At 39.7% G+C, this 27,799-nt stretch overlaps 1 protein-coding gene across 1 annotated transcript; it reads right to left on the reverse strand.

Moving 5' to 3' along the window:
- Positions 1 to 1,014: 1,014 nt before the first annotated feature.
- Positions 1,015 to 22,646, reverse strand: ALX1 (ALX homeobox 1). Its single transcript, XM_083859005.1, has 4 exons — positions 22,275 to 22,646; positions 19,879 to 20,183; positions 16,203 to 16,331; positions 1,015 to 5,227 (listed from the first exon to the last, which is right to left on the reverse strand). Exons 1-4 carry the CDS (start codon positions 22,507 to 22,509, stop codon positions 4,907 to 4,909), a joined length of 990 nt encoding a protein of 329 aa, XP_083715131.1. The 5' UTR covers positions 22,510 to 22,646; the 3' UTR covers positions 1,015 to 4,906.
- Positions 22,647 to 27,799: the final 5,153 nt, after the last annotated feature.

Consider the following 27,799-nt stretch of genomic DNA (forward strand, 5'->3'; position numbering starts at 1 on the left):
ACTCTGACGCTCCTCCCAGTAGATTATTCTGTCCCCAGCCATCATACTCTCATTCACTGCACACTACTTCATCATTCTAAAGCCAGCCAAATCTAAAAAGATTATTTCAGATGAATAAGTTTGCATTCTGGGAATGAGTGAGCCACTTGTTATTTGGGTATGAAAGTGCTGAGGGAATGCCTTGGTTTTTGGCTGGGCTAGAGTTAACTTTGTTCACAGTGGCTGCTGTGGCTCTGTGTTTTGGATTTGTGGTAACGTAGAGATGGTTTTTTTATTACTGAGCAGTGCCTACACCTAGCCAAGGCCTTTTCTACTTTTTGAACTGCTACCTTGGCATGGAAGTAGGGATGCCTAGGAGCCTGGGAGGAGGCACAGACTGGATAGGTAACCCCAGCTGACCAAAGGTATACACCATATAAAGTGGAGGCAAGAAGCGGGGAAATTTTGAGTGATGACCTTTGTCTTCTAAAGTCACTGTTACTGTGATGGGGCCCTGCTCTCCCAGAGACAGCCAAACACCTGGCTGTTCATGGAAAGAAGTGAATGATTTACTTGCTTGTGTGCATGGCATTTTGTTTTCCCTATTAAACTGTCTTTATCTCAATCCACAAGTTTTCCAGCTTTCACCCTTCTGATTCTCTCTCCAATCTCTCTGGAGTGGGAGTAAGCAAGCAATTGCATGGGGCTTGGCTGCCGGCTAGGCTTAAACCACCACAGGGAAGAAATACTTGCTACAGAAAGAATTTCGCCTGAAAATATTTTGAAACTAAGAAAAATAAGTGGGTTTAATGGGTTCTAAATCTGATCAGCCTGATTTAACTCTGATTTTGAAATAGCATGGATATTTAAAATTTTATCAATAAAACAACTTTTATAATTTTGGAAAAAAAGACCAGTAATATTTTATTGTTTGCAAAACAAAATAATTTACTTCTATCATGCTAAACTATCTCATTATTAAATGCACAATATAGATTTGTTAAATTTTATACCTCAGGGCCTTACTATAAAGTTTGCGGTTAAAATAAAATTACTTTAACATATTGACTGGATTCCACACTTTGTTGTACAAAATATTATGACAGTAAAGAAGTGAAATAAGAAATATAGCTCATTTCAACTTATTCTAAGCAACAGAAGATGCTTTTATTGATATGTTCCTATGGTATGTAACACTGTTAAACTGTAGATAGAAATCATTTCTGTCAAACTTCTCTGATCATTTTGGTCATAAGAAAAGTGTATCTTTAGCTGCTAAATGCAGTGTCGTCTCATCACTTATGAGTCTGTAAAAATCATAATATAAATAAATTTACATTTGAGAGGTAAATTTACATTTGTTTAGAAATTTGTTAAAATGCAGGCTTAAGATTTTCAAAATGTTGATTAATCAATCACAGGAGAAAACACAATGCATCAATAATTAGAACAATATTTCACTTTCTCTTTTAACAGGGAAGGGACTCATTGCCCAAAAGTTCTATAAATTTACTTCTCAGTATAGCATGAGGACCCAATATCTCAAACATTAGTTACCATGCTTGGCAGGAAGGCTATGTAAATCACCTCCTTTTGTTTTTAGTGCATTTTCCACATGTTCAAGAAGCAGTGAAAAGATTAGTTGCTCAAGAGAAGAAATCATTAAATGATAAAAACAAAACACAAGAACACAAATCCTGTCAAATGTGGGGGTACAATCTGGTAGAAAATAAAATCATTTCTCTTCCATAGAAACTCTCTTAAATTATTTACGTATATTGAAATGTCTCATTTCTAGAATTTTCTCAGAAAAAGAGAACACTACAAATAGCCCTGTTGGATCTCTTTGCACTATTTATGGAATAAGGAGCTACTCATCTTGGTTAAAAAATCTGAGTCTGGCCTTAAGCCAGCATGGGCCATATTCTGCCATCCTTTCTAGAGCTGAATGGTACCTTAAGCTGGGCCTGATTATGAACCGATTACTCATGTTGTGCTGAGAGGCTTTTTTTGCATGAATGGGGCCATTGTGAATAAACATTTACAAGTGATTCACAATTTTGGCCTATGTGAGTAGTCTCACTCCCATCAATGCGACTACTCACGGAGTAAAGCTCCGCTAAATGAAACTGGCAGAATGTGACCCTGTTGTAGTACTTGACATCTAACACGAAGATACTTTTTCATTAGCTAAATTAAACGCTGCAACCAACAGGCTATCATTCATTCTTCGAGACGAGGCTGATGCAAGAGCACGACAAGCTTAATGCAGGCCTGCAACTTATCACACCTCAGGTTTAATGAGGGCTTGAATACCTACTTATTTAATGTATAAAGTTATGCTAGCAACAAGCAACAAATGGAAAAATTTCCATTGCTAGATTTGAGGATGAAGAATTAATTAGAATTGCACTCTTTTCACTTAATTAAAATCAGCAGGAAGATGATATAGTCTTTTTTTTTTTTTTTTCCCTTTGATTTTGGAGGCTTCAAGCATCTAAAATTGTTGTAATATTTTGAAAATGAATATTTATTCTGTAATAAATCTGCAATTGTAATAAATTCCTTGGAATTGTTACATTCTACTCCTGACATAAAAAACCTTGTACTAATTATTTTGAGGGCATTTCAGAAAAAAGTAATAGCAAATTCTGCTATGAAAATAAATAAGTAAATTGAAACAGGCAAAACCAGAAATGGATTGGAGATTGCTGGCTAAACTTTTCTTTCTTTGTCCACTAATAAAACTCCAATAAAAAGTTCTGGAAATCACTTTGGCACGGTCTAAATATTATACCTTTAAAATAAGTATGTGGAAACTTAATAAAATATAACAAAAAAAAAATTAACTGAAAAGAGTTTGCTAAAAATCCCTTGTATTTCGACCATTTTCATCCTTCTGCATGTGGCAAAAGTGTCTATCCAAAACTAATGCATCTACCTGCACCAATAATTTTTTTTTTTTTTTTCCTCTTTGAATCATAAGTCTAGTTTTACTGCTGTTTAAACAGACCATAAAAAGTGAAAAAGACAACTTCTAGCCAGAATACTCTTTTCCAGCTCCTCAGGCAAAAGTTGAAGCTAATTTTTAGAAGGAGAATCGAGTCAGGAAACCACAAATTGGAGTATATGTATGTGTTAAAATCTGAGTTTATTACTAGAGGAAAATAGGACAACTTTCCTTTCAGCTGCGTAAAACTGCTGTAAAAATCCCATTTTCAGTTGATCCTCATGGTTTCAAAGTCAAGTTTGTTTATTTCCTTGAAAGGCTACAGAATGAGTCCATCTCCTATTTTTGTTTCAAGTTTAGCCCCTCTGAGCAGGAGAAGAGAAAATCTGGGAATTCCTGTGTGTTTGTTTTTGTGAGCACTGATAGTTCTGCAGTTGCTGTGATGAAATCTGCTTCCCAATCTTCCCTTCTTCCCCCAAGCACCCTCTGTTCCTAACTAATGGCCAGAGAGAAAAGCAAGAACGAGCTGGGGGTGCTCTGAGAGTTGTATCCTGTTCTAATCACAGCCATGCAAGTCCTTCTTTATTTCAATTAATTTACTTTGCCTTTATGAACCTGAGAGGCTGACTGTTGCTTTCAAAGAGGCTGACATTTCACTCATCTGAAGGAGCTTGGAATGTGACAGGGGAAAGGGAGGAGAAGTAAATCAAAGCAGATATCAATTCTCCAGATGTAAAGTATTTTTCTTCTCCTCTATTTTTTTTTTCCACCAGAAATGTCAGAAAGTCTGCTGACATTTTAATTCCTTTGTGATAGGCTGGGAGCTGAGAGCCAAATCCTACTGCCATTGCAGTCAAAAAGATTTTTCTGTATACTTTAAAGGTACCAAACTATTCTTACACTCTGGAAAGCATATAAGCCAAGCTTCAACAAAATGTAACAAACTAAATGAACAGCACTCTAATATCATCTTAAGATAAGTTACAAACTGAAACTGACAAGTCTTGGAGGTTTTTTGTTTCAGTTTTACCATAGAGTAGCAAAACCTAGTAAAATGGGCTGTACTGGAAGTAAGACCTCAGTGTTGTGTTGTTTGGGATTTTTCCCTAATCTGTATTCTGTTAAAAGTGTAAGAGTACTATTACATGTTGTCTTTTAGTCACCTAAGCTTCATGACATCCTGTATGTACTCTGTAAGATTTAGGTACACCAGTTGACATGTAATCTGTGCACATCACTGAAAACTCTAGTAAACAATGTGGCCCTACTTCAAGCATTATATTTGACCAAAAAAATATCTCATTATCTTTAATAGAAATACACTCAACTCCATAAGATAAAGTAGTACATTCTTATTACATTAGTTATTCATTGATATGAATTCAACAAGCTCAACATACATTTAGCAAAATAGCAGAGCTGGCTTAGAGCAGCAGTGCAGTGCTGAGAGAACTCAGTCTACAAATTCTACCTACAACATGAACGGTCATATATTTCCTTCTTTGCGTGGTGTGCTTAGAGATTTACATCATGGGTTTAGTATAATAAATTTCTTATCCTTTACCAAGTCGTTCCTTTATGAAGGATGCATTTGTAAAGCATGAATTTTTTTATACAGGACTGCTAAAAACCATGGAGTAGACACATTTGCTTAGTAGTTTTATTTTTCTTTTTTTTTTTTCAGGTTCTATAATAATATTTCATCAATGGGTACAACAAAACATATATAAAAAGCAAAACAAAGAGGGCTTGTTGAGCTTGATGAATGGTAAATCTATTTGGTTTATTCTTGGTTTATTGTTAAATATTATATTGCATTTCTTTAAGCAGACATCATGTATATTGTGATTTCTAGCATTCCACACACAGCAGCTTATTGTTGTTCCCTTTAAATATGGGAAATAAAAATGGTTTTAGTTTGCTTAAAAAAAAAAAAAAAAAAAAAAAAAAAAAAAATTGAGAGAGGGTACTGCTATATTACATGGCCCAAGAAATATTGGCAGCATGCTCTTTGGCCTTCATCCGTAGAACTGCAATGCTGGAGGACCTCCTTTCAAACTCTGGCTTGGTTTCAAAAGCATGTCCATTGGTTGCCCCAGAAAGCAATGAGTCAGTGAAAAAATTATTGAGGGGCATGTGGCTGAATTGGTTTTGGTGGTTTGAGAAGCCTGTGTAGCCAGAATCTGTCCGGGGTGAATGGGAGTAAGGTGTCATACAGGAGGACGTATCTCGTGGCAGCATGCAGGAGGTAACCACAGAACCACTGGCTGCATTCCCTGCCCACAAATTGTTCTGAATCTGGAACATATAAAACAAATACAATTAAACTTAGATAGTTCATATTTTGTTTTCTGCAATGCTTGGTTTGCTTTAGTTCACACATAATTAGTTCTCCTCTGAAACAAGCAACAAGTATTTAACAAGTTCTCTGCAATCATGTTAGAAAATAGTATGAAGAGATCATGAGTCAAAACAAGAGATTCTTCACTTATGAACAAGGGCTGATGAGTCGTGTTCCTCACTCTGTCATCTATTTGCCCTATGGATCCATATATGATGTCTAGTAGTTCTAGATGTTGAACCTTGCTCGGGATGCCATCAACCCAGCCAGCCAATGAAATTAATGGAAACACACAAGTGACATCAGAGAAAAGGTGTCAAAAGCATGCACAAGATCATAGATGATTTCAACATAAATGCTCCTCCTCATTAGAATTCCCTCTGTAGTGGTAGGAAAAAGGTGAACAAAACAAACCAATTTGGATTTCTCAAGCGACAAAGCTCAACAAGTATTTGAAAAATTTAATAATGAGAAGCCTTGTGAAATTACTTCAAAACAAATGAAACCCTAAACCACAGGAATTTCTGATAATACATTCAAGACCTTTTCTTAAATTTATTTAAAAGATAGGTTTAATATAAAATTTCTTTCAATGATTTTTTATGTGAAACTATACTTTGAGGGCATTTCTGTTTCAGCATTCAGCCTTAACAAGCTGCACTGTGCATCCCTGGAAAACATTGCATGACAGACTAGGACACAAACTTTGCGGTTACCAGCAATGTCTGGAGTAACCATGTATTCAAGCTTTGATGTATAATCCTTTCTATACTTGGCAGTCAATTAAAGCCTTATTCTGAGTCTCAGGCCTTCTACCATCCATGTATAGATGCTATTTATGGATAGGTATTTTTCAGTTGTTTGTTAATTAGATGAACAGACAGGAAGATTTTTAAGACCTAACATAAGTCAGCTCTTGTTGTTATCTCAGACTGCTTGGTCTTTCATTCCTGCTCTGTTCCCTTTGATTTGATCAAACTTTACACTCAGCAACTGTCCTTCAGTTTTTCCAAACTCTCTACTCTCTCTTTATCAGTACTACATGTATATCATATAATTTCTGACATACTCACACTTCCCCAGTCATTCCTCCTTTGCATGCATCACTACACAATATACAGCTTTGTATGTCTCCTCCACTTTTACCTATATATATATATATATATATATCTCTTTCCTGAATGTTGATTTTTTTAATGTACAAATCACATCAGACAAGACATTTTTAACCTCCATTCACAGTACAGATCTTGTCAGCCAGTAACTATATCCTTCCTTATTTGTTTTCCTTTGCTAAATTTCTCTTCACTCTAAAATCTGTTGTCTGTTCAGTGTATCCTTGCCCTGATGCACAGTGATTAAGCCCACGTGTCTTTGTTCTCTGAGATAAGTTGGAGTAACTTAATTACTCTTCAGTTAGCACTGAAAAGTGAATTCCCACTTCAAACTTAATTTTACATTCAGATTCCAAATTCATAGACAAAGGAATTTTGACTTTAAGATATAGAGGTTATCTCTCTAGCTGATTGATTTTTTTCTGTCAAAGTAGAGGTCAGGGGAAGTAATGAATTATGACAGACACACACATGCACATACACAGAATGAAAACATGTTTCTAAGGCTGAAGAGTTGTGTTTTCTCCCATTGTCCTTTCACTTTGCAACAGCACATACCAAACCACCAACAAGCTAAAGCAATAAATTATGGTTCGCTGAACTCATCTAGCTGAGATCAAATGCAGATAGGAAGGATGAAATAGTCTTATTTTAAAAGTTAATATTTTAAACTGTTGTATTAGCAAGGTCATCAGGAGCTGACAAACTACTCTGGGCTCCTTGGGAATTCCAGCCGCAAGATAATAATCCAGTAAATGCTCCATTTCAGTTTCCTGTGAAAGTCTGGGGAAAAATCATGGTCACAACACATCTCCCCAAACTCTGCTCAGCTTGTTTACACAGACATGCACGCGTGCAGCTGTAGTTCCACACACACTCATGGACGTGCCTTTCCACACACACACACACACACATAGCTGGGCACACCTCAGGCTTCTGCTCCTGCATATTTCAGGTGGTCTGCTGGGAGGCAATGGGGGGACTAAGGTGTCTGAGGACAGATATGGAAGATATTTCCTCCTTCTTGTGGGCCTCCTAAAGTTCTACATGAGGAAATCTAGAAGAAGTTTCAGAACTTCCCGATTGCCTCCTCCCATGATCACTTTTCAGAAGACTCAAACGTCAGCCCGTGGGAGGGTCTCTACAGTTTGACATCATTCCCAGTTGCCTTTTTATTCCTTAATTAACCTACCTGAGCCAGTCTTGACTTATAATCAGACAAATTTCCCCAGGGAGAAACAAGTTAATCTACGCAGTGTCTAATACATGAGCTATTTCTGAAGGAGCTCATAATCTCCAAAGCTAATTTACATGCAACAAGGTCTCATTTATCTGACTGAAATTTCTTTCTAAAAAAATGCTATGTCAAATGCTGCAGTCACTCAGGCAGCACAGATATAATTATGGGAAGAATTTTCAAAAAAAAAAAAAAAAAAGTTTAAATACAAACATGAACCAATTTGCCTTTAATACAGTCATGATGGGAAGTCTTCAAAAGGTTCAGAGGCTCAGTTAGAAAATGCTCAATAACCTATGTGGTCTGGAGGAATCACAAAATCTCTCTTTCTTTCCATATTTTGAGTAGTTTGGTTTGCAGTAAACTCAGTCTAGTACCACCAATTTTGCTGATATTTTTATCCTGGACAAATCCCTTTCAATTTAGGATCAGTGAGATTGCGCAGGTGTTAACAAGAACCTAATTTAGCTGCAAATCCTAAAATATCCCAATATTTTTAAGAAACATGTGAAAAAGTTATTAATTTCTAAAACTTTTAAAGGAATCCCCTAGGTTTCTTTCTTAGAGAAAGGAATCCAAATTATTAAACTTAACTTCAGGAATGCCACTAGGAAAGCTTTGCATCTTCTCTCAAGAGGCAGTTATGCTTTCCAAAACTATGTTTCAGTCATATCAATTTTCATTTTAGTTAGTTGAATGACTTCACAGTTGGTATTAAATTTTCATTTCTTTACAAGGATTTACAACATAAATATCTTGTAGTGAAATTTAGGTGCAGAATGTATTCCTGTATTAAAAATAAATACAGTAATGTTTCACAATAAGTCAAAATGATCAGACCTTCTTCTGGTAGGTTAGAAGGAAAAGCGACATTATGTACATGAATTTAAAGAAAATATTTTTCTTCTTAAAATCTTGTGTGATCCATGAACTATATAAAAGGCAATTCAGAGACTGTGAATGAGGCCATACATACAACCCATCTCTGGTTTCTGTTAACATCACAAACAACTTGAGCTTTGCTCTTGTGGTTACGATGAAATTACCAGAGCCCTTCAATATATTTACCTACTGTATGTTTTATACACAAATACACATGCACACACCCCCTTCCTGATAGAAAAAGAAATAGGATTTCATAGCTGTGACAAGAACATAACTGGAGAGTTATGGTTGTTAACATGGTTATGATATAATTTCCTAGGCACATGACCTGTTAGACACTGCAGAGGAAAATGAGCTGAGGTAATTGGTCATCCTGCTTGGTGTCATTGCTTTTTTTCTGTTAAACTTTCAAGCTCCTTGAGCTTCAGCCTTTCTATGCAGCCCCTGGAGAAATCACATAAATATCATATAATTTTTTCTGGGAGTTTTACTATGACTTTCCTAGCTTTGCTCTTCCATCACCAAACTCTTGACTCATGTTGTTTCAGTCACCTGCCAATCCAGACTAGAGAGCGTCTCTAGCAGATATCCCTGTGAGCACAAACAGCTTCTGTTTGAGTGCACCTGTTCTAGTGCTTCACATGGGAAACAAAATTCTAGTCTCTTGAGATCTCTAGATATCAAGAGATGCCATTATTATATTACATAACAAATATTGTATGTGCTGAATGTTATTACAATTACTCTAGTAAGTAATCAGAAACTCCACATTTACTCTGTAGAAAACAAGACTGGCACTAAATGAAGAGTTAAGAATTTGTGCAATTATAGAGAACCAATTTGCTAAATTTTTGTCACTCCCCTCCTTGCACTGCCAGAAAATATCAAATCTGTGCTACCACAAGGTAGCACAAGGAGCTGCTTTCAGGAGATTAAATGAAACAGCTGGTAAACTGCTCAAAACTACTGGTTCACAACTTGTACCTTTTTGGTCAATCCTAGTCCATCAGCACAATTAATTTGGTCTGTAACTTCCCACATTTTTTTTCTTGGTGCCTCTTTAAAACATTCAAAACACAGGTAGAAATTTGCCTGTACTTCCCAAGCTTGTAGATTCTCAGAAAAATTTAAACTGGGATTATTTTTCTAAACCCTTGCTTGCTTGCAGCTGCTCCTGAATTTAGATAAGGTTACTCAAGGCCCCTTCAGCCATGTTTTGAGTCACTCCAGCTGCAGAGATTCGTTAATTTCTATGGGCAACTTGTCCCAGTGCTTCACCACTCTTACTGTATTTTTACATTTATATCTAGACACAATTTTCAGATATAAATAAAATACTAATTAGAGCATGTTAGTGAGAGGTTTAATGATACAGTTTTAAAATATGTGATAGACCCCTTCAGTCCACATTTGTCTTACACATGGTGAACAAATTAAAAATCTGACCATTATATTTCACGCTTTAGCAAATAAATTTGCTAAGCTTCAAAATAATATAGGATTTGTAAAGTCATCAAGCTTTCATTCTTGTATGGGATGTTTTGCAAACTGTGACTCTCTCTGCTGCAATCTCGAGGCCAGTTACAATATGGATTAATTGTATTTTTACTCTATGATACAGTTAAAGACAATATTTCATATTTAGAAAAATACTATTAATTTTTTTTTTGTATCTTAGAAAAAAAAAAAAAAAAAGAATTTGCCATATAATTAAGCCCCAGTAAAGTCACCCACACTTAAAGAAATACATGTTTCACAAAAAAAACCCCACATAGCAACAAACTGAATATTGAGACTATGAGAAGGACCACATACAGTGGTGGTTTATTACCAAGAAAAAATAAAATGCAGTGCATAAGCTACTTTGTGTGGAACAGACACCACCCAGAAAGATTAGAAGTGTCACTTCACTTTTGTTGGAAGATCAGCCACAGAAATGCAAGTGAGCACACATGCAGCAAGACACAAACAATGCAGGTGGTGGCTCAGCCTGAGCTCCATAGCATGAGGGTGTGATAAAACTTCTTTGAAGCTAGCTCAGATATGTCTGCCACATCTACTCCTGCTTAATCAGTGTACCCATAGCCTTAATGAACTATTGTGATTAACTGTCATTTATATGTCTACTACAGTTAAAAGAAATTTTAAGTCATATAACATATGGTGTCTAATACATTCCATATGAACATTTAATTCAAGCATGTAGCTTTGATTATTGCTAATGAGGATTAGCCATATGTAGTAAGGCTAGAGCAAACTATAATGATGATCCAAGGACTTAGTACTTAACACATGTATGCTGATACCAGTTTGACACTCTTTGACTGCCAACACATCATGTGACTCCATGCTGTTCAACATATTAATTTGATTTATCATTCTAGTGGATGGAATGCAAACTTCAGCCTCTTCCTTCTGATTCTGAGATTTCAACATTTTCTTCTCTTTCTACACTGTCTATATCACAGGTTCCCATACTTTTGAAAATCTTTCATTGTCTTAGGATTCCCCCCTGCACTAGATTGAGTTTTTTTCAACTGAAACAAAAAATTAAATTCTATCCTATCCAAGCCTTACCTGCATTTTCGAGAATTTTTTTTAAATCCCCAAACATTTTAGATGTGATATTAAAAGGCAAAGTAGAATGGTGTGAAAATAATACTTTTAAAAGAACTTAGAAGAAAAATTATAACAAATGAATGTGATTCAAATAACAAGTAAAAAGGAGGAAATACGAAAAGAAAGGAAAGGGTCTAGGTGGGAGAAAAATGTTGAGCTTTTTTATCTGTTTTTCAACAATACAATTTAATGTTTATTTATGTACTGATGACTTATAAAAAATCCGCTTTATCAATTTGATTCACACAGGGAAAACTGGAAGTCTGTGTGACTATAGTATAGGCTCTTGTGTGCATAAATAAGGGGGTAAAATGAAATTTTGTCTTAGGTTTTCTTGTTAGTTCTTATAGGTAATCACTGAATTTGATGAGGTCGAGTACCCTTTGTAACAAGAGCCTTCCCACTAACACAGGGTGGCAGAAGGAGTCAAATAAAGACGAATAAGGTAAGAGAAGAACAAAGCTTAACAGGCTTTTAATTGTTCCTCTTCCAACATATCATTTATACATTTATGTAAAATAACTACAGATGACTGCAGCTGAACCAGGTATCAGAAAAAAAAAATGTTTAGAGATCATTTTACACCTTATGTTTTAGGAATAAAAACTTTAATTGATCAGATTTTTGACAGCTGTAAAGGGAACCCATGTCTGGCATAGAAGTCCCTTCGGTTAAATTTCCTAAACACAAATGTCTAATACTTATCTGGCCATGGCTGCCTAAAATGAAGGATGGATCCTTCTTTTAACTCCTGTTCATCGGCACTTCAACAATGCCTCAGATATCCTGAGACATATTTAATAACACTCTACACTGTATTTAAGTGATCAAACCAAGTATGGCTTGTTTGCTAACATTCACTCTGGTGAAACAAAGTAAACTTCCCCATGAAGGGAATCTGAATTCATTTCCTCACTGATGAAAAGATGTGTCATCTTCACTTTCACATCACCAGTAGGATATTGCTAGTTAAGCTAAAACTGTCTAGAAAATGTGTTTTGCTGAGCACACTTAAGATGACCTAGACCACAATGTGTTGCATCTGCAAGAGAACCTTGAAGTTCAAACATTGAAACTAATGAAACTGAAAACTTTTATTAAAATGAATGAAAATCACTGCGCATAAAATTTTCCTAGAAAAATCTGATTTTGGCACAATGTTGTTAAAGCCTTGAAAAAAAACCATTTGCATAACAGATGATTGCTCTAGAATATTGTACAAACTGCCCTCCTCTAACCCAGGTTTTAACAGTATAATTAATGGAAGATACATGCATGCAGAATTTGGCCAATTTAGAAGACATTCGATTTCTTGGCAGGTAGATGAGCAATTAAAATACAAATGAAGAACAAACAAAAAAACCCAACCGAACCAAAAAATTAACATCTAAAGTCAATATACACTAAAAATAATTAAGGTTAGACTGAAAGAGCAAAGCAAAGAATTATGATCTACCAAAAAATGTAAATTGTTATTATTGTGAAGATAAAGAATTTAACAGCAAAATTAGACTGGATTATAGAGACAGGTGTTGGACCAGACCACCTTCAGAGGTCACTTCCAGTCTCAACCTTTCTCTGATTCAGAGACAACCTTCTGTCTGAAAAGAGTTGAAAGATTTGTTTTCTCACAGGAAAAGCCTGTCAGGTTTATGAAGTCACACGATGCATAGCAGCATTATGTTGTTAATTTGTATTTGGTGAAGATAATTGGTGAAGAGACTAAGCAGAAGTCTCCACAACACCCTCTGTTGACTGCAAGAGACTGATGCTTCTGCTGGAATGCACACAAGATGTGTTTTCTCAACATATCCATGGTTGGACTCAAAACAGAAAATCTGCAGGTTGCAAATCCTTATAATGCACACCAGAAATTCATTTTATTTCTTGCTCTTTATGCCATAAAGCTGTAAACTTCTCAGCTTGATTTCATCCTTTTTCAACATTCAACCTGCTTTTTTTTCAGCAACAGAAAGTCTGTTTTTCTCTGTGTTAATTCTTAAATAAGATCTAGTGATCTGTGTTCCACAATCCACAAGAAAAGTTATTTATTTAAAAGTATGGGAAAGCTTGTCTAATATTTGCCTATTTCATTGTCACAAGAGAAATGCCTGTGGTGATGTGGTATGGGAATAAAAGTAAAGGAAAAAAGGATATTTGTTTTCTTACATTAAACTACAATGAGATAAAGGAATTTTGGGGAAATCAATTTGTAACATTAAAATGAAACAATTTTAAATGCCTTTTCTGCCTGAGTTGTGGGATAGATTGATGAATTCATAACAGGTCAGGCACTGTGTATTTATTTTCCATAAGTGAAGCACTTAATAATGAACATCTAATTCTAAAGATATGAATGCAATGATGTTAGTAAGTCAATGTGTTTTTAAAACAGATTTTCATTGTCTCAGGCATTCTCACTGGAAAAGTGATATATATGATAGCGATGTGGTTTTACTGAAGGTAAAGGTTTTAAGAATGTGACAACTATGAAGAATTACCACCAGGTTAGCAAGAATATGATTTTTTACTAAATGTTCTATTTCCTGGATACCTACTTATATACAGGAAAGTAACCAACTTTTTCTCTGAGGAGTGCTCTACCTCTTTTTTTATCATGTAGCCAAGCTATTTGTGCAAACACTCAGCTGAAACAGGCAATGTAAGGTGCACTCACACCTTCATTTAGCCCCTTGTTCCTGTTCTTGAAGTACAGAAGAGCACAAGGCAGCATTCCCATGCAGGTGAGCAGACTCCATTACACATTTGTGCCTCTCTGTTGACCTGCAGTCTGTTAGTCTGTGGTTGTAGGTGAGCACGTTGCATTACTGTTTGTGAATGAGCACATGTTTTGTATTTCAAATATTTTAGAGATGTTTGATCTAAGATTGAGGGACTAGCATTTGTGTTTCAATCTCCTGGTTTTAAGAATCTATTAATTAGTGATGGAAATATTTGTCAGGCTGGAGCTTAGTAGTGTTGTCTGTCTAGCAGATATTTTTTGACAAAAATATAAACAGAAATGCAGTGAATCAATATTTTTAACAATCTGAAAGTACAGAATGATCTTTTATTGGGTTAGAATTTTATAGATTATATCACCATATAGTTTTAAAATGTGGGATTTTTGAAAAACATTAATTTTTGGACAAACATTTTAAGTGCTTACCAATATTATTCCATTATCTTATACTAATGAAGCTTTGGTTATTTAGGAAATGTGTAGATAGAATCCTGCCAAAAATACAAGATAAACTGGCAGACACGAATTTAGTCTAGAAATCCCAAAGCTTCAGCACTGATCCTTGTATCATTTGTTGTGATGCTATAGGTAAGTCAGAAAGACCTTCAAAGGAGAGTTGAATGCCTTGAATGAGATCTGTGAGTGAATGCCTATCTATGTCCTTATGAACCTACTTGGGGCTACCTAAGATTGTGTCCACCTACCTAAACAAAAGGTCACGCAGCAGTTGGTAATGCAATTTGGGTTATTGCCCTGCTACATTTTAAAATAAAACCAGACACACTCACAAGTGCCAGCACAGCTGAAATGGTTGTGTCCATGTTCTGAGCTGCTGAAACACAAGCCAGTTCTGGCCCAGGCACCAAACCTAGTAATATGCAACCTCTTCAGAGGTAAAGCATGTTAAACTGAGTGGATGACACATGAGCTGAAGACCCGTGGTTCATAGTTAATCACCTTCATAGAATCATAAAATCACTAAGGTTGGAAAAGACCTTCAAGATCATCAGGTCCAACATTTGACCAAATGCTGCCATGTCAACTAAAGCATAGCACTGACTGCCATTTCCAGTCAATTCCTGAACACTTCCAGGGATGGTAACTGCACCACTCCAATGTTTAACCACCATTTCAGTGAAAAAATTCTTCCTAATGTCTGACCTGAACCCCCCCGGCTCTGCTTGAGGTTATGTCCTCTTGACCTGTCACTTATTCCTTGGGAGAAGAGACCAAGGCCCATCTTGCTACAATCTCATTTCATGCAGTTATAGAGAGTGATAAGGTCTGCCCTGCACCTCCTTTTCTCCAGGCAAAAAAGCCCAGCTCCCTCAGCTGCTCCTCATAGTACTTGTGCTCCAGACCCTTCACAAGCTCTGTTGCCCTTCTCTGAATATGCTCCAGCCCCTCAATGTCCTTCTCCTACTGAGAGTCCCAGACATGGACACAAGATTTGAGGTGCAGCCTCACCACTGCCAAGCACAGGGGGACAATCCCTGCCCTGTTCCTGAGCTACAGGCCAGGATGCCATTGGGCTTTTGGCCACCTGTGCACACACTGGCTCATGTTCAGCTGCTGTCAACCAGTGCCCATAGGCCCTTCTCTGCTGGGTCCATTTCCAGCCACTCTTCTCTGACCTTGAGGAACTCTTCATTCAGCCAATTTAGAGCATGACCAAAGCCAGCTCATATAGAATATGAACATATTCTTAAGGTTGGCAGAGACCCCGCTGCCTAATGAAGCTGAAGAGCACCAGAACACTAGTAGTGGAACAGAACCAATCAAGATTTTGTGGTTTGCATGGTGCTTTTTTTTTAATTAATTATGTGGTAAAGGCAACATGAAGCCAGAGACATGAAAAAAAAAATGGCTCTAGAATAAAAATATTTGATGTGCTAAAACAAGCAAAGAGACAAACAAAAGCAGAGTGAAGTGAAGCAGTAAACCAAAGGACTGGAGAACAGAGACAGAAGATTTATTACACGGTATACCTTACTACTTACTAACAGGAAACTGAAAAAGAAAAAAAAACAAATTAGACCAACTATAAATGTCTGAGAAAGCTGTCCTCTCCCTCTGCCTCTCTCCCCCAGCAATATATATTCAGTTCTGATTCTTCATGGCTATATTATGGTTTCATGCTAGTGGGAGATTTGTTCTATTTCATGGTCTGTTGAGATCCATTAAGAAATGGTGCATGTTTAACACCTCAAAAGGAAGCTGCCTGATCTCTAGATCAGTTAGCTTATACTTCATCTTAGCTAAGTATACAGAACCAGAGCTGTTAAGGCAGCTGCCAAATGTAGAACCAAAGTACTGCTTGGTCTTTGCCATACCTGAGGGTAGCTGTCATTCCTTGGAAGAACGGATATATCATAGGTGGCTGCAAAGTGGCTCTTAGCTTGCTGGATCTGACCATAGCGTTCTCTTTTTCTCCATTTTGCTCTTCGATTCTGGAACCAAACCTACAGTATACAAGGAAAGAGTCATCAGGGTAAACAAATTATGGACTGTGCAAAGGGTTTTAGGAAAATAAGAGATTTTGGACAGTGGCTTTGAAAATTTCTATTTATCTACAAAAGAGAAATTCTCCACCTGGAAATTCATTTTTTCCTGTTTCAATCTTGGAAATGTCACTCCTGCTTAACTTAGTGCTGGCTATTTTCGATTTACATATTTTTCCATTTATATTATTGGAAAAAAAAAATCCTGAGAAAGATCAGTTCGTAGCAAGTAAAGAAGCATTCTCTTAAATTCCCATGCCCACTGACTTGCTATGACTACCCATAATCTGCCTCCTAGAGGTGTCTCTAATCTTTATCAAGTGCAATAATAAAAAGGCGGGAAAAATTGGCACAAGAACAGTAGTCTGCACAGCAGGAAAGGTTCCTATAAGGAAGGCTAAAAGGCCAGGAAGATAATAAAAAAGTCACCATGTCATGGACAGTTTTTGAACTAGTGTGATTTGATTTTTTTTTTTCATATTGGTGTTAGATGATAGCTCTTTCTTATGATGGAAGACAAAAGAACTGCACTTTAGACAATGGAGTAATTTAGATTTTAAATTTCTTTGTACTCCTTGGTCTGTTCTGTAATATTTTGATTGTCCAGTATTATATCAAAAACCCATTTTATGCCTATTTCTTTCTGTTACTGATAACTGCCACTGTCCTATGGTCTTAATAATTTATTTTTGTCCTTTAGACAGCTTAATTAGGACTGGTTAGGAATTGTTCTGATGAATAAAGGGGATTACTAAAAAAAAAAACCACTGTATAGGAGTAATATCCAAACAGTCACTATTTTCTAGTGTAAGCAAGCTCACTAAGACTTTTTTAGGAAGTCACACTTTTAACTGAACCATTTATTTTTTTAAAGGAAACAATGGCCTTGGTTAGACATCTGGCTACATTGACCATTAATTCATTTTGATATATACATACATGAATGGTGGTTTTTTATAGATACTTCTTGTATTTTGAGGGATAATTTCTGATTCCGTATTGTGGCATATTTAAAATAGCACTGTTTGGTCTATAATTCCATTTTTGCATTGATCTTTGGAGAACTCAACTGTCTTTTGATACTGCTTAAGCAACTAGGGCATATTTTGCTCATTTTGATTGATTGATTTTGACTTTTGGGAGGTGTAGTATGTGCAATCTTTTAAAAGATTCAGCAATCAAAGCAAGGCTCATGCATGTAAGTCCTGAGTATATATTGTTAGGAGTCTTGGTGGTAAATTTGTGTTATTTATGATGCCTGAGGTTCAGGAAAAAGAAAAGGGAAGACAAAAAAAAATTTCTTGTCTTCACAGGAGACATCAAGGACACGATAAGGAAATTTAGTTATGAAGTTCTTTCCCCGGAAAAAGACCTTGACAATCTTCTTAAAATGGGTACCAATTACTGGACTGACATGCAGCGGGAAAGAGAACAACTTAGATAAATTAGGTTCAGGTTGGTTCTCTCTGCATGTGTGCAGGACAAATATTAAATTGGATGTTGATGAAATGGTGGTGAAGGGAAATGTGGGTAAGGTATCCAGCTGATCACTCTGCTACATTAAATAAAACAATTTGCTTGAATTCATAGAAGTAAATGAGAAAAAGCACATAGTTTTTTCCTTTGACAATCCTTCAAAATGTTTCTGTTTACACTACTTTACTAGAAATTTACTCTTGGCAGAGATAAAGTAACCATTCTCCTCCACAAAGCAATGCAGAAATCTGCTGCTTGTTATCCTTGAATTGCCAGATGCTTGCCTTTAATGACGTAAGGCCTTGCAAATTGCTTAATCTTGTGATGGAATACTCTTACTACTCTGGATAGAAATGATCAACATGTCCTTTCGTATTTAACATATGAGAAATGCAAAGATCAGTTATCTTTTAAGAAAGGTAAGAACATGTTTAAATAAAATAGAAATAGATACTCTGTGAAAGTCTGATATAGACATATATTTTTCATTTACTGTCTTCTTTTTAATACTCTTACCATGCAAACTCTCTAAATCTTCGAAAAAAAATATGATAAAAAGTCAGATGACACACTTTAGTTCAATTTTCCCTCCTTGTTCTCATTATGAATTTGTTCTTGAAGTAGTTCTCCGTATTCCAGAATTATACATTTGTCAGAAAAGTGTTTTAACATTATGCTACCTTCATTTATTAAAGACAAGATTAAATCCTAATGAATGGAAGTCATTCTTGGAAGCTGCACCAAATTCAGGAGAGGGATTGCACAGAGCCTGAAGAGTTAAAAGCCACTGAAACAAATTCCACCAGCATTGCTGATATCACATGGACATAACTGAACACACAGTTTTGGACTCTGTTTTCTGATGACAATAAATATGATGCCTGCTTGAATAGACATTAAAAGAACACTTCTTTATAAAATTAATTAGCTGACTTTCTTTCTGAAAGTGTTTCTGATTTAATTTCAGTTTGAATGCATGTGTACTGACGTCTATTTCTCTATATGCATGTGTGAGTATGTGTTTAATTACAACTTGTGAAGTTGTTATCATATTCAAGTCACTAAATTAAAAAATTAATCCCAGTCTGTAAGAATCAACAGGACTGTTATTCTCTAAATTGGAATAATGATTATTACCAGAACAGGGAAGATATCTAAAATTAAAATGAACTAGCAAAATGTGGCTCACACCCTTTTCCAACAGAAGACCTCTAAACAAGGAAATTCTGCATTTCCTGGATATTTAGCTTCTTTTCTCACCTTCGAACATCAAAACCCATAAATATTATTTAGATTTCTATATGAGCATATACTGAATGAATCACATTTGTACACAGTTACGATACTCAAAAAATACGCTGTGTAGTCACCAGTATGCTTCATTCCAAAAACTAGAATAACATTATTCATCAGTTATGAAAGTTTAAAAACCAAAAATTGTACCTCCTAATTTTGGGATTTCTGAGATCATTCCATACAGAAAAGTTGAAAGGATTATATTCTTGTTTTATAGAGGCACAAAACACACAAACACACATATATATGTAAATATAGGTATACAGATATATAGATATTTATACACATTTATGTGTGTGCAGTTTCACTGCATAGTCTTTGGAAAGAAATAAGGAATTTTTAGACTGTTATTTTCATGCCATAACACACAGAGAATTCCCTGCATCTGAGTTCTGCGTTGTCATCAGTCTGAGCTACAAGTCTTTAGTTGGGATCTTAACATGTAACAATTTATGTTTTCACTGCCTGGAATTCTACAAGAGATCAAGACAGCTTTACTATTGATGTTGTTTTCTCATCTTCTAAGCAAGTGTTCAGAACTGCAACACAAGCTATTTTAAAAAATAACAAGTTATTTTAGCACTACATGAGCATAACAACTCATGTCCATAAAGAAATGAGGCAAAACGAGCTGTTTGCTTTAGCTTTACAGGCTTTTGCACAATCCCCAAGAGTGTAATTTACTCATTCCTGCAATGCACAATTTGTCATAGAAATGCTGAAATCTGGTTCCTACCTGGACTCTGGCCTCAGTGAGCTCTGTTCTCAGAGCTAGCTGTTCTCTTACATAGACATCGGGGTAGTGTGTTTTCTGGAATACTTTCTCCAGTTCCTCCAGTTGCAAACTGGTGAAAGTTGTTCTGTGTCTCCTCTTCTTACTGCTGGAGACATTGCTGTCACACTTATCACCAAGTTCATCCAGGTCCCCCTTCTCCTGCAGCCCTTTCACTGGAGACATCCTGAGATTGTTGCAATTATCCATGGGCCTGGTCAGCTCTGTGTGAAGAGGCTGTCCTTCCACTTTAGTAATCCCGTAGTTCACTGCATACAAGATGGGTTAACAGCTGGTTAATAAATGATCAAGGGGGAAGGAGAGGTGTTTAGATCCAGGAGTTCACATAAAGCCGTTTCACAGGGAATGAGATTCCACCGTGGTAGTGTTATTTCTATGTGAGACCATGGAATGGGAATTTGCAATATCAGCTACAGCTAGAATAAAAGTGCTAAATCATGTTGAATTTTAACTGAGAATTATATCTGAAAATATCATCTGGAAACTTACAGAGCAAGGAGATTGTGCAAGAGACTTGGATATTTTCACTCTGCCGCTACTGCCGTTAAAGTAGTTAACAATCCATGAAATCAGCATCAGCTAGAGTTGTACAGATAAGGAATCTTAGCCCAAAACAGATTTTCACAGAAGAGGCACAAAGCTATTGACAAATGTGCCTTTAAACTTGGAACCAAATGTAAAAATCTCTCCTTCTATGAAAATACAAACTAACAGTGAAGTAAACTTAATAGCTGTAAACTGACAAATCAAGACACAAATTACACCAAAAATTAAATTCACTTTAAAAATTCAATTAATTTCATATACTTTTTTTTGAACTTGTAAAGTGGATTTTTTTTTTCCAATGAGGTTACAAAATACAGGGCATTTCTGCGAAATATTAACTTATTAAAAGAGATTGTATCATATACTTTGTAAAAGTTCTCGCAGGAACTATTTGTCTTTAGGTAAAACTTGAGTGGTAGAGATAAGAAATATTCTGCAGTAGTTTCTTAATAAGAAATTAAAACCTGTCCTACTTTTCAATATTTTTTAGTATCACACATCACTGGGAAAGTAATGAGGTAAGTTAAAGAATTCAAATTTTTTTTTCCTTTTCTGAGAAAAAGGTGGAAAAAGATTAAAACTCTACAGAAATTATAACTTACAAAGACAATATGTAACATAATAAGCTGAGATTTTCTCACATTCTCAGTAATTTCTTTCAATTCGAGCTGATTGTAATGAAACAATTTTTAGATACTTACCGTCAACACATCCATAGATAGGAAATTCCCCAAAGCCCTCGAGGCACACAATAAATTAGCTAATTAAGAAAAAACTCCTATATAAAAATCAATTTTCTATAAGTTTTTCTTTTTTAAATTACACTTGAATGAATCTATCAATGTTTTACTTTTCTTCGTAGAAATAAAAGAACTTTCTCAAATATATATATATTTCAATGACTATATGAAGTCAAAAAGCATAATGATATTGTTAGTCTTCTTATTGCAGCTGATCTTAAGCATGTTTTCCAAATTTTCTAGGAATTTTTTTTTTAATTTATTTTTCTATAGCGATTTTCATCATGTTGGAATAATGAGAAAGATTTTTAAATGTTTTAAAAAGGCAAGCGTTCCACATTCTCCTTGCCTATAAGCTAGAAAATTTTAATACTGGATAAAACGCTTAACGCTACTCTTGGGATGCCCGCCGTGCTTTTCGGAAGAATCACCTTCACGCATCGTTTGGAAGCAGGGCAGAGCCCCGCTGCCGCCGCAGGACGGTATTTGGAGGGAGCAAAGCTGCCCAAGCGACCTCCCGTTCCCTCTGTGGGTCGGCACCGCGGGGCCGTGCCCGGGCTCCTCCGGCACCCACATCCAAAAAGCCGGCGCTTTTCCCGGGGGTTTGCCGGGCGCCAACGCCGCGGCACAGAGCGGGGGTGGCCGGGAGCGGCCCGAGGGGACCAGGGGCCGCTCGGGGGGTGCCGGGGGTGGCCAGGGGGTGGCGGGAGGTCCCGGGGCCCGGCGTGTCCTGCAGCACCCCCGGGACCCGGGGACGGGCGGGCTCCGCTCTCGGGCCGGGCCGGGGGGAAGGCAGGAGCTGCGGGGCTGCACTGAAAGGAAAAGAGCTCTTCAAAGCAGGCGTTTGCCTTCTCCCGGCATTTTTTTAAATAGTAGCGGTAGCAGTATTATAACAGTAGTATTGTTACTGTTATCGAGGCTGTACTAGGAGCTGACAGCCCCTCGCACCCGGAGCCGAGGCTGCACAGCCGCCTTTGGTCTCCCCGGGCGGGAGAATCCTCGCCCTTCCCCGAACATCTCCAGGAGGGAGAAAACCCCGGGATGAGGACTCACCGCTGTTGTCCTGGCAGGGTGATGTCCTCTCCAGCCTCACATGATGCTCGGCTCTTTGCAGAGGGTTGAAGGCCTGTTGGACGCATTTGCTGCCTGACGTTTTGCTATAAAAGGACTCATTGTCCAAAGTTTCCATAACGTGCTCCAAACTGCCTCCTGCTCCCATATAAAAGTCACTGTTCTTGCTCGGCTGGCTCTTCAGGGCAAACTTCTCGCTCAGAAAATCCATAATCATCTAAGGCTGTTTGAGAGCCTCTTCCCTAGACAGAGGCCGGACTGTGAGCAGGGGAGGGAGGGAGAGTGGATGGGAGGGAAGGACAGAGAGAGGAAGAGGCGTTCAGTGCTTAGGGAGCTCTTTGCCTCTGAGCCTTTGATTTGTCTTGTCTTGAAAGGCGAACCCGAAGTTGCTCTTATATCTTGAAGCTCAGCAGGACTTCTTGTGCAACCTCCCATTTCTAATGAATATGAAAATAAGCAAGCAGCCTAACTCCACCCCAGGTCCCCCAAGACCTAATCCCAACACAGGAGGGAGTTCCAGGCCCGTTTTCGACAGACAAATCTGCTTCAGACAGACACAAGCATTCGGGGAGGGTGAGCGGAGAATGGGAGGGAGGGGAGGGAGGACAAATAAAAAGGACATTTCCCCTCCGCAGCCTATTCTCATTTCTCCAGGGACTATGAAAAGAGTAATCCCCCGCTTCCCTCCCTCCCCCCGGCTCCCCGAGAGGCTCAGAGCGAGGTAATTTCAGGGGCACATACCCTCGAGTAAAGGATCTTCTTTAATCGATTTGGCTGATACGTCGGTAGCTGCAGTCCTGTTCTCTGAAGATGTAAAATTAAGAACCGGTGTTCCTTTTTTTATTGAACAGCTCAGAAGTTTTGTCCTAGAGTTAAACAGAGAAAGAAATATTATAGACAGTTTGTGTAGAGGGAATAGAAAACAGAGAAATTTAAAACTAGAACTCTGTCACATCAGAAAGTGGCCTAAAAGAGAATTTGTCTGCTATGAAACAGATCTCAGCCAGTCTGCCTCGGTGTGTGTATTTGGGGTTGGGGCTGTGTGTGTGTCTGCAAAGTGCTTGGTTAAAACCGACCTTTATTTTAAATCTCCTGAAATATTATAATTAAAAAAAAAAATACTGTTTCTAAAATAAACTATTTTTTTAAGTCTTGGGTAATGAAAAGAAAAAGAAACGAGCCGTATATGCCTGCATTCCTATGGATATAGGCTGGGAAAGCGGGAGGTTTTCACCCAAAGTGTGAGCTTTGAAGTGTTGAATTGCCTGGTCCTTTCTCACATTGATAAGAATTAAAACACGGGCGAGAGAGATAGCGGATTATTTCGAAAAGGCACGAATTACAGCAAAGAACTCCCCTGCTTCCTCGCAAAAGTAGTAGGCAAGTAAAGCGAACCCGGGATCGCAATCACTTCAGATGAAGATTTCAGCATCGTGGGCCCGCGATGTCTTTTCTGCTGGGGCTGTTTTAGAGCCCAGTTCGGGGGGCCCTTCCCCCGCCGGGGCGGGAGGGGAGAGGGAGCGAGGCTTCAATGGGTGGCCGGAGTGCCGGGGCAGCGCTGCCCAGCCGGGGCTGTGGGCCGGCTCAGGGACCTTTCCTGTGAGCCCAGGCAAAGGTGAAGGGAAGGCCAGGTCGGGTCCAGCACATTTCCCGGCAGGCAGCTTCCCTTCCTTCTTCAGCCGGTCTCTTATTCGATATTTTCCCGGAGAAAGGGGTAGAGGGATGTTTTTTTCGGGTACCGCTGTCGAGTAGCTGTGGGCGCCATCCCTACACGCACAATGTGCCCTTCCCTGTCACTGTCAGAGGGGCTGCCCCGCACATCCTTCTCCATCCCCGGCGTTACCTGCCCCGCCACCGGGCCGGGGCTGCCGCCCCCCGCCCTGACACAGCGCAGAGAGGATGCTCGGGGACCTGGGGTGGGACAGGGTTTTTTGTGGTGTGGGGTGTCCCTTTGGCGGGAAGGAGAGGTGGAAGCGGTTTTCCTAAGAGGCATTGGAGTGCCCTCGGTGAGTGGCCAGGTGCTGCACGCCCCGGGAGAGAGGCTGGAGCCCGGGGGCCGCTCCGAGGGCAGTTCCCGTCCCCGGATTTCTCATGAGAAAAGACATGTTCTCTCTCTGCACCTTCTGGAAGAACGCCTGCTCCGGACCCAGGGAAATAGATCCTCTCCCTGCCCCCGCATCTCCGTGTGCTGGCGCTTCGGCAGCGTTTTTATAACTGTGCCTTAAAAGCACTAAATGCCTTGGGGAAGGGGGAAAAAATAAAGGAGGAGGGGTGGGTGGGCAGGGGAGGAAGGGAGACAGAGAGAGGGAGAGAGGGGGAGAGGGAAAAAAAATGGAGTTCTGGATGTCTTTTAAATGAAAGACACATGCAAAGTTTTTGCAGCCTGCGATCCACTTTTATCCCAATAAATGTCCCTCTTTAAAGACAACTATTAAACTCCAGGAAAGCCGAGGATAAGGAGCATCTCCTATGACCGTAAAGCCCCCAAGAGCTGCCAGCAGCAGCAGCAGCAGCAGCAGCAGCAGGGCTGTCTCTGGGCAGGTTGGGGGGAGCGCGGTTCCCTCCGCGGCGCTGAGCGTGTCCCGCCGGCGGAGGAGCCGCCCCGGAGGCTGCAGCCCCCGCTCCCCCCGAGCTGTCCGCACCCGGCGGCCCCGCAGCCCTGCCCTGCCCTCCCGGGGGACCGGGACACCCCGGCGGCGGCCGCTGAGCCGCGGGGCCTTGGAAGCGCCGGCCTCGTCTGGGGACAGGGCTGGGAAGGGGATGCGGCGTCCCCTGCGCTCCTCACCCTGAGGAAACACGGCCCTCCTGCAGCATCTTCCCCGCGGCGGGGACTCCTCGCCCTCATCGCCCCGTCTTTGCCGAGCTCTCCCCGCCGACATTTATAGATATATTTACAATATCTGAGTAATAAACACAGAGCGCGATACCAACTCTAACCGGGTCTTAAAGTCCGTCCTTCCTCAACAGGAAATACTAAATAAATAAATAAAAATCAGAGTGATCCCACATCGCTGTTCGCTCCAGGGACCAAATTCTACTCTCATTTACCTCTGTGCAACCCAGCGAACTTCAAAGGGAAGGAGAGATGTAACCTAGGGGAGAATCGGCGCCACGTATGGCATTCGTTCTCCTCAAAAGCTTGGAAACAGAAAGCTGACTTCAGCGGGCTAAAACCATTTCAGAGGGGTTGGACAGATCCCGGGGGAGAAAGCGGCAAAGGGAAAAAAAATAAAATTCTGTGCTGAGGTGAGACAGCTTTGAAAAGCATCTTTCTTCAGGGACCCGCTCCCCGCGCCGGGCAGCCCCGTTATTAAGAGCCGCACGCAGATGTGCCGCTGTGTTTCCAGAGATGGAGTATCTCCCAAACCTGCTGTGGAAGGGTGTTATGTATGACGGAGAGACGTTTGGTGAGCACAGGCGGTGTGAGGGAGCTGGGCCCTGCAGTGCAGAGGAGCTCCCTGGGGGAAGCCCGCCCGGCGGGACACTCGGGGCTCTCCTGAGGGGACCGCAGCTGCCTCACCCCGCCGTCCTGGCCTTCCTTCCCCTCCTGACACCACAACTTACAGACCAAGCGTAGGAGCGGAGATCCTGCATAAATTTCAAACGTCTCCCTGCCGAACGGTCAGAGAAATGGTGAAGAGAAATCCGCGGCCGCTGTCGAGACCGCTGTTTCGGCTCTGCAGCCGCTGCTGCTCCTGATGGCAGCTCCAGCCCAAACGGGGCTGCTGCACATTGAAGGCATCTCCTCTCGCCCTTGCGTTTGTTTAAATAAAGTGACAACGACAGCGATACGGGCGATGATCTCCCTTCCAAATGTCCAGGAATCCCCGTCCGCTCCCGTCCCTCCTCCCCATTTCTAATATCGCTTTTTAACTATGGATAGTAGAACAGAAAGATTTAATTTTTTTTAACACCAACACTTCTCTTCCCTCCAGAGGAGTTAAAGCACGAAATTTATTTAAGGATTGAATGGGAGGAAATTCGCGCTACATGGGACTCGGCTAAACGAATTTTGGGGATACTGTTCAATTCCTTCCACACACGCCCACTGCAGCTGTCTGGGAAAATGGAGGGTGAAGCTGTGAAGATCAGGGCTGGCCGGCCCCGCAGTGGGGCGGCTGAGGGATGCTTAGAGGGGAAGAAGGGAAGCGAATATGTTTTCTTGAATGGGATCAAGCACCCCAATAACCGCCGAGGGGCGGGGGGGGAGGAAAGGGGAGGGTGTGTGAAACACCAAGAGAATTGTCTGTCTTGAAAAACAGGTGTTTAAATGGTTCAGGATTTCCACAAGCTTTCTTCTTTCTTTGCTGAGGCTTTACCTAGGAGCTCATTTCATGTTCAGACACGAAGATTTTATTGCATGAGATGGGCGTAGGCTCCGTAGAGACCCTCTGAGAAATGACCCTCTCGGTCTCGGCCCCTCGGTCCTGGGAACCGACCTGAAGTGTGAAAAAAAAAAAAAAAAAAAAAAAAAAAAGACACTGCGGCTCGCTCCATATCTCTCTCCCATGGAATGTGGCGAGTTGCAAGTTACAATCCAAAACCCAGCTTGGCTGAGCAATAATTTTCCAGACATCCTGTTTGTGAGAAGAATCATGTGAAATATTTTTATTGCCAGCAAAAAGAAGTGCATTGCCTCTCAAAGAACACTGAAAGAAGTTGAGTTTTGAGGACTGTTGGATTTCCTTCTTTTTTTTTTTTTTTTTTTTTTTTTTTTGTTTGTTTGTTTGGTTTTGTTTTGTTTTGTTTTTTTTGAGTGGGGGGGAGGGGGGTTGAGGTATGTGAAGCATCACTATTTTAATCCCTAAAAATAAAGATTGTGTTTCGGATTTCCGCAGCGAGGCTGCAAAAAGTCCCAGTCCAAGCCCCCTTAAACGAACTTTCTTTCTGACAGGCAGGTTTTGTTCACCTGAGCAAACACAAATCGCTTCTGGTGGACATGGACAGCTTCAGGATTTTCCGTTCGGAGAGGAAGTCTTTAATTGACACTGTTGGGAGTGACTTTACCTGACACCTGGGATCTGTAGGTCCAGAGATAAGTGATAGTGTAGGAGCAAATCGACTGCACTTCTACTCGGTAAGTTAATGTTAATTCTGCGTGGGCAGCGGACGGGGCATTGAGCCCCGCTCACCTCGCACAGGGAAAGTGGTGTCACCTCTCGTTAGGCTGGGCCCGAGCCTGGAGCCTTTCCCACTTTCCCAGCCGTGCTCAAGGTTCAGAGATTTCCAGGTTTAGTGCACAAAACAGCCCGAACGTAACGACAGCAACCATTTCACGGTTCCTGCAGTTTGGCGCTTTAACAGCGGTACCTCAGCCCTCCAGGAGATGTCCTGGATGACACCTGCGCTGATAAAATAAGGATTCCATGTGCCTCAAAGGCATATTCAGGGGACAGGCATGAAATCTGGCCAATGGGAAGATTACCCCATTAGGAAAGAAGGACTGCTGTCAGGGCTGGACAAACCGCGACAATTTTCTACTTGCAACAGGTAGTGATGCGTGGTTT

This window comes from Zosterops lateralis (assembly GCF_965231275.1).
Source record: "Zosterops lateralis genome assembly, chromosome: 4".
Lineage (NCBI taxonomy): Eukaryota > Metazoa > Chordata > Aves > Passeriformes > Zosteropidae > Zosterops > Zosterops lateralis.

Coding starts and splice junctions, on each gene's coding strand:
- ALX1 (XM_083859005.1), bottom strand. CDS start 22,509: ATGATTATGGATTTTCTGAGCGAGAAGTTTGCCCTGAAGAGCCAGCCG. Junction 20,184..22,274: donor ACCCTGCCAGGACAACAGCG/GTGAGTCCTCAT, acceptor TCTTGTATGCAG/TGAACTACGGGATTACTAAA. Junction 16,332..19,878: donor TCACTGAGGCCAGAGTCCAG/GTAGGAACCAGA, acceptor TGTATACTGTAG/GTTTGGTTCCAGAATCGAAG.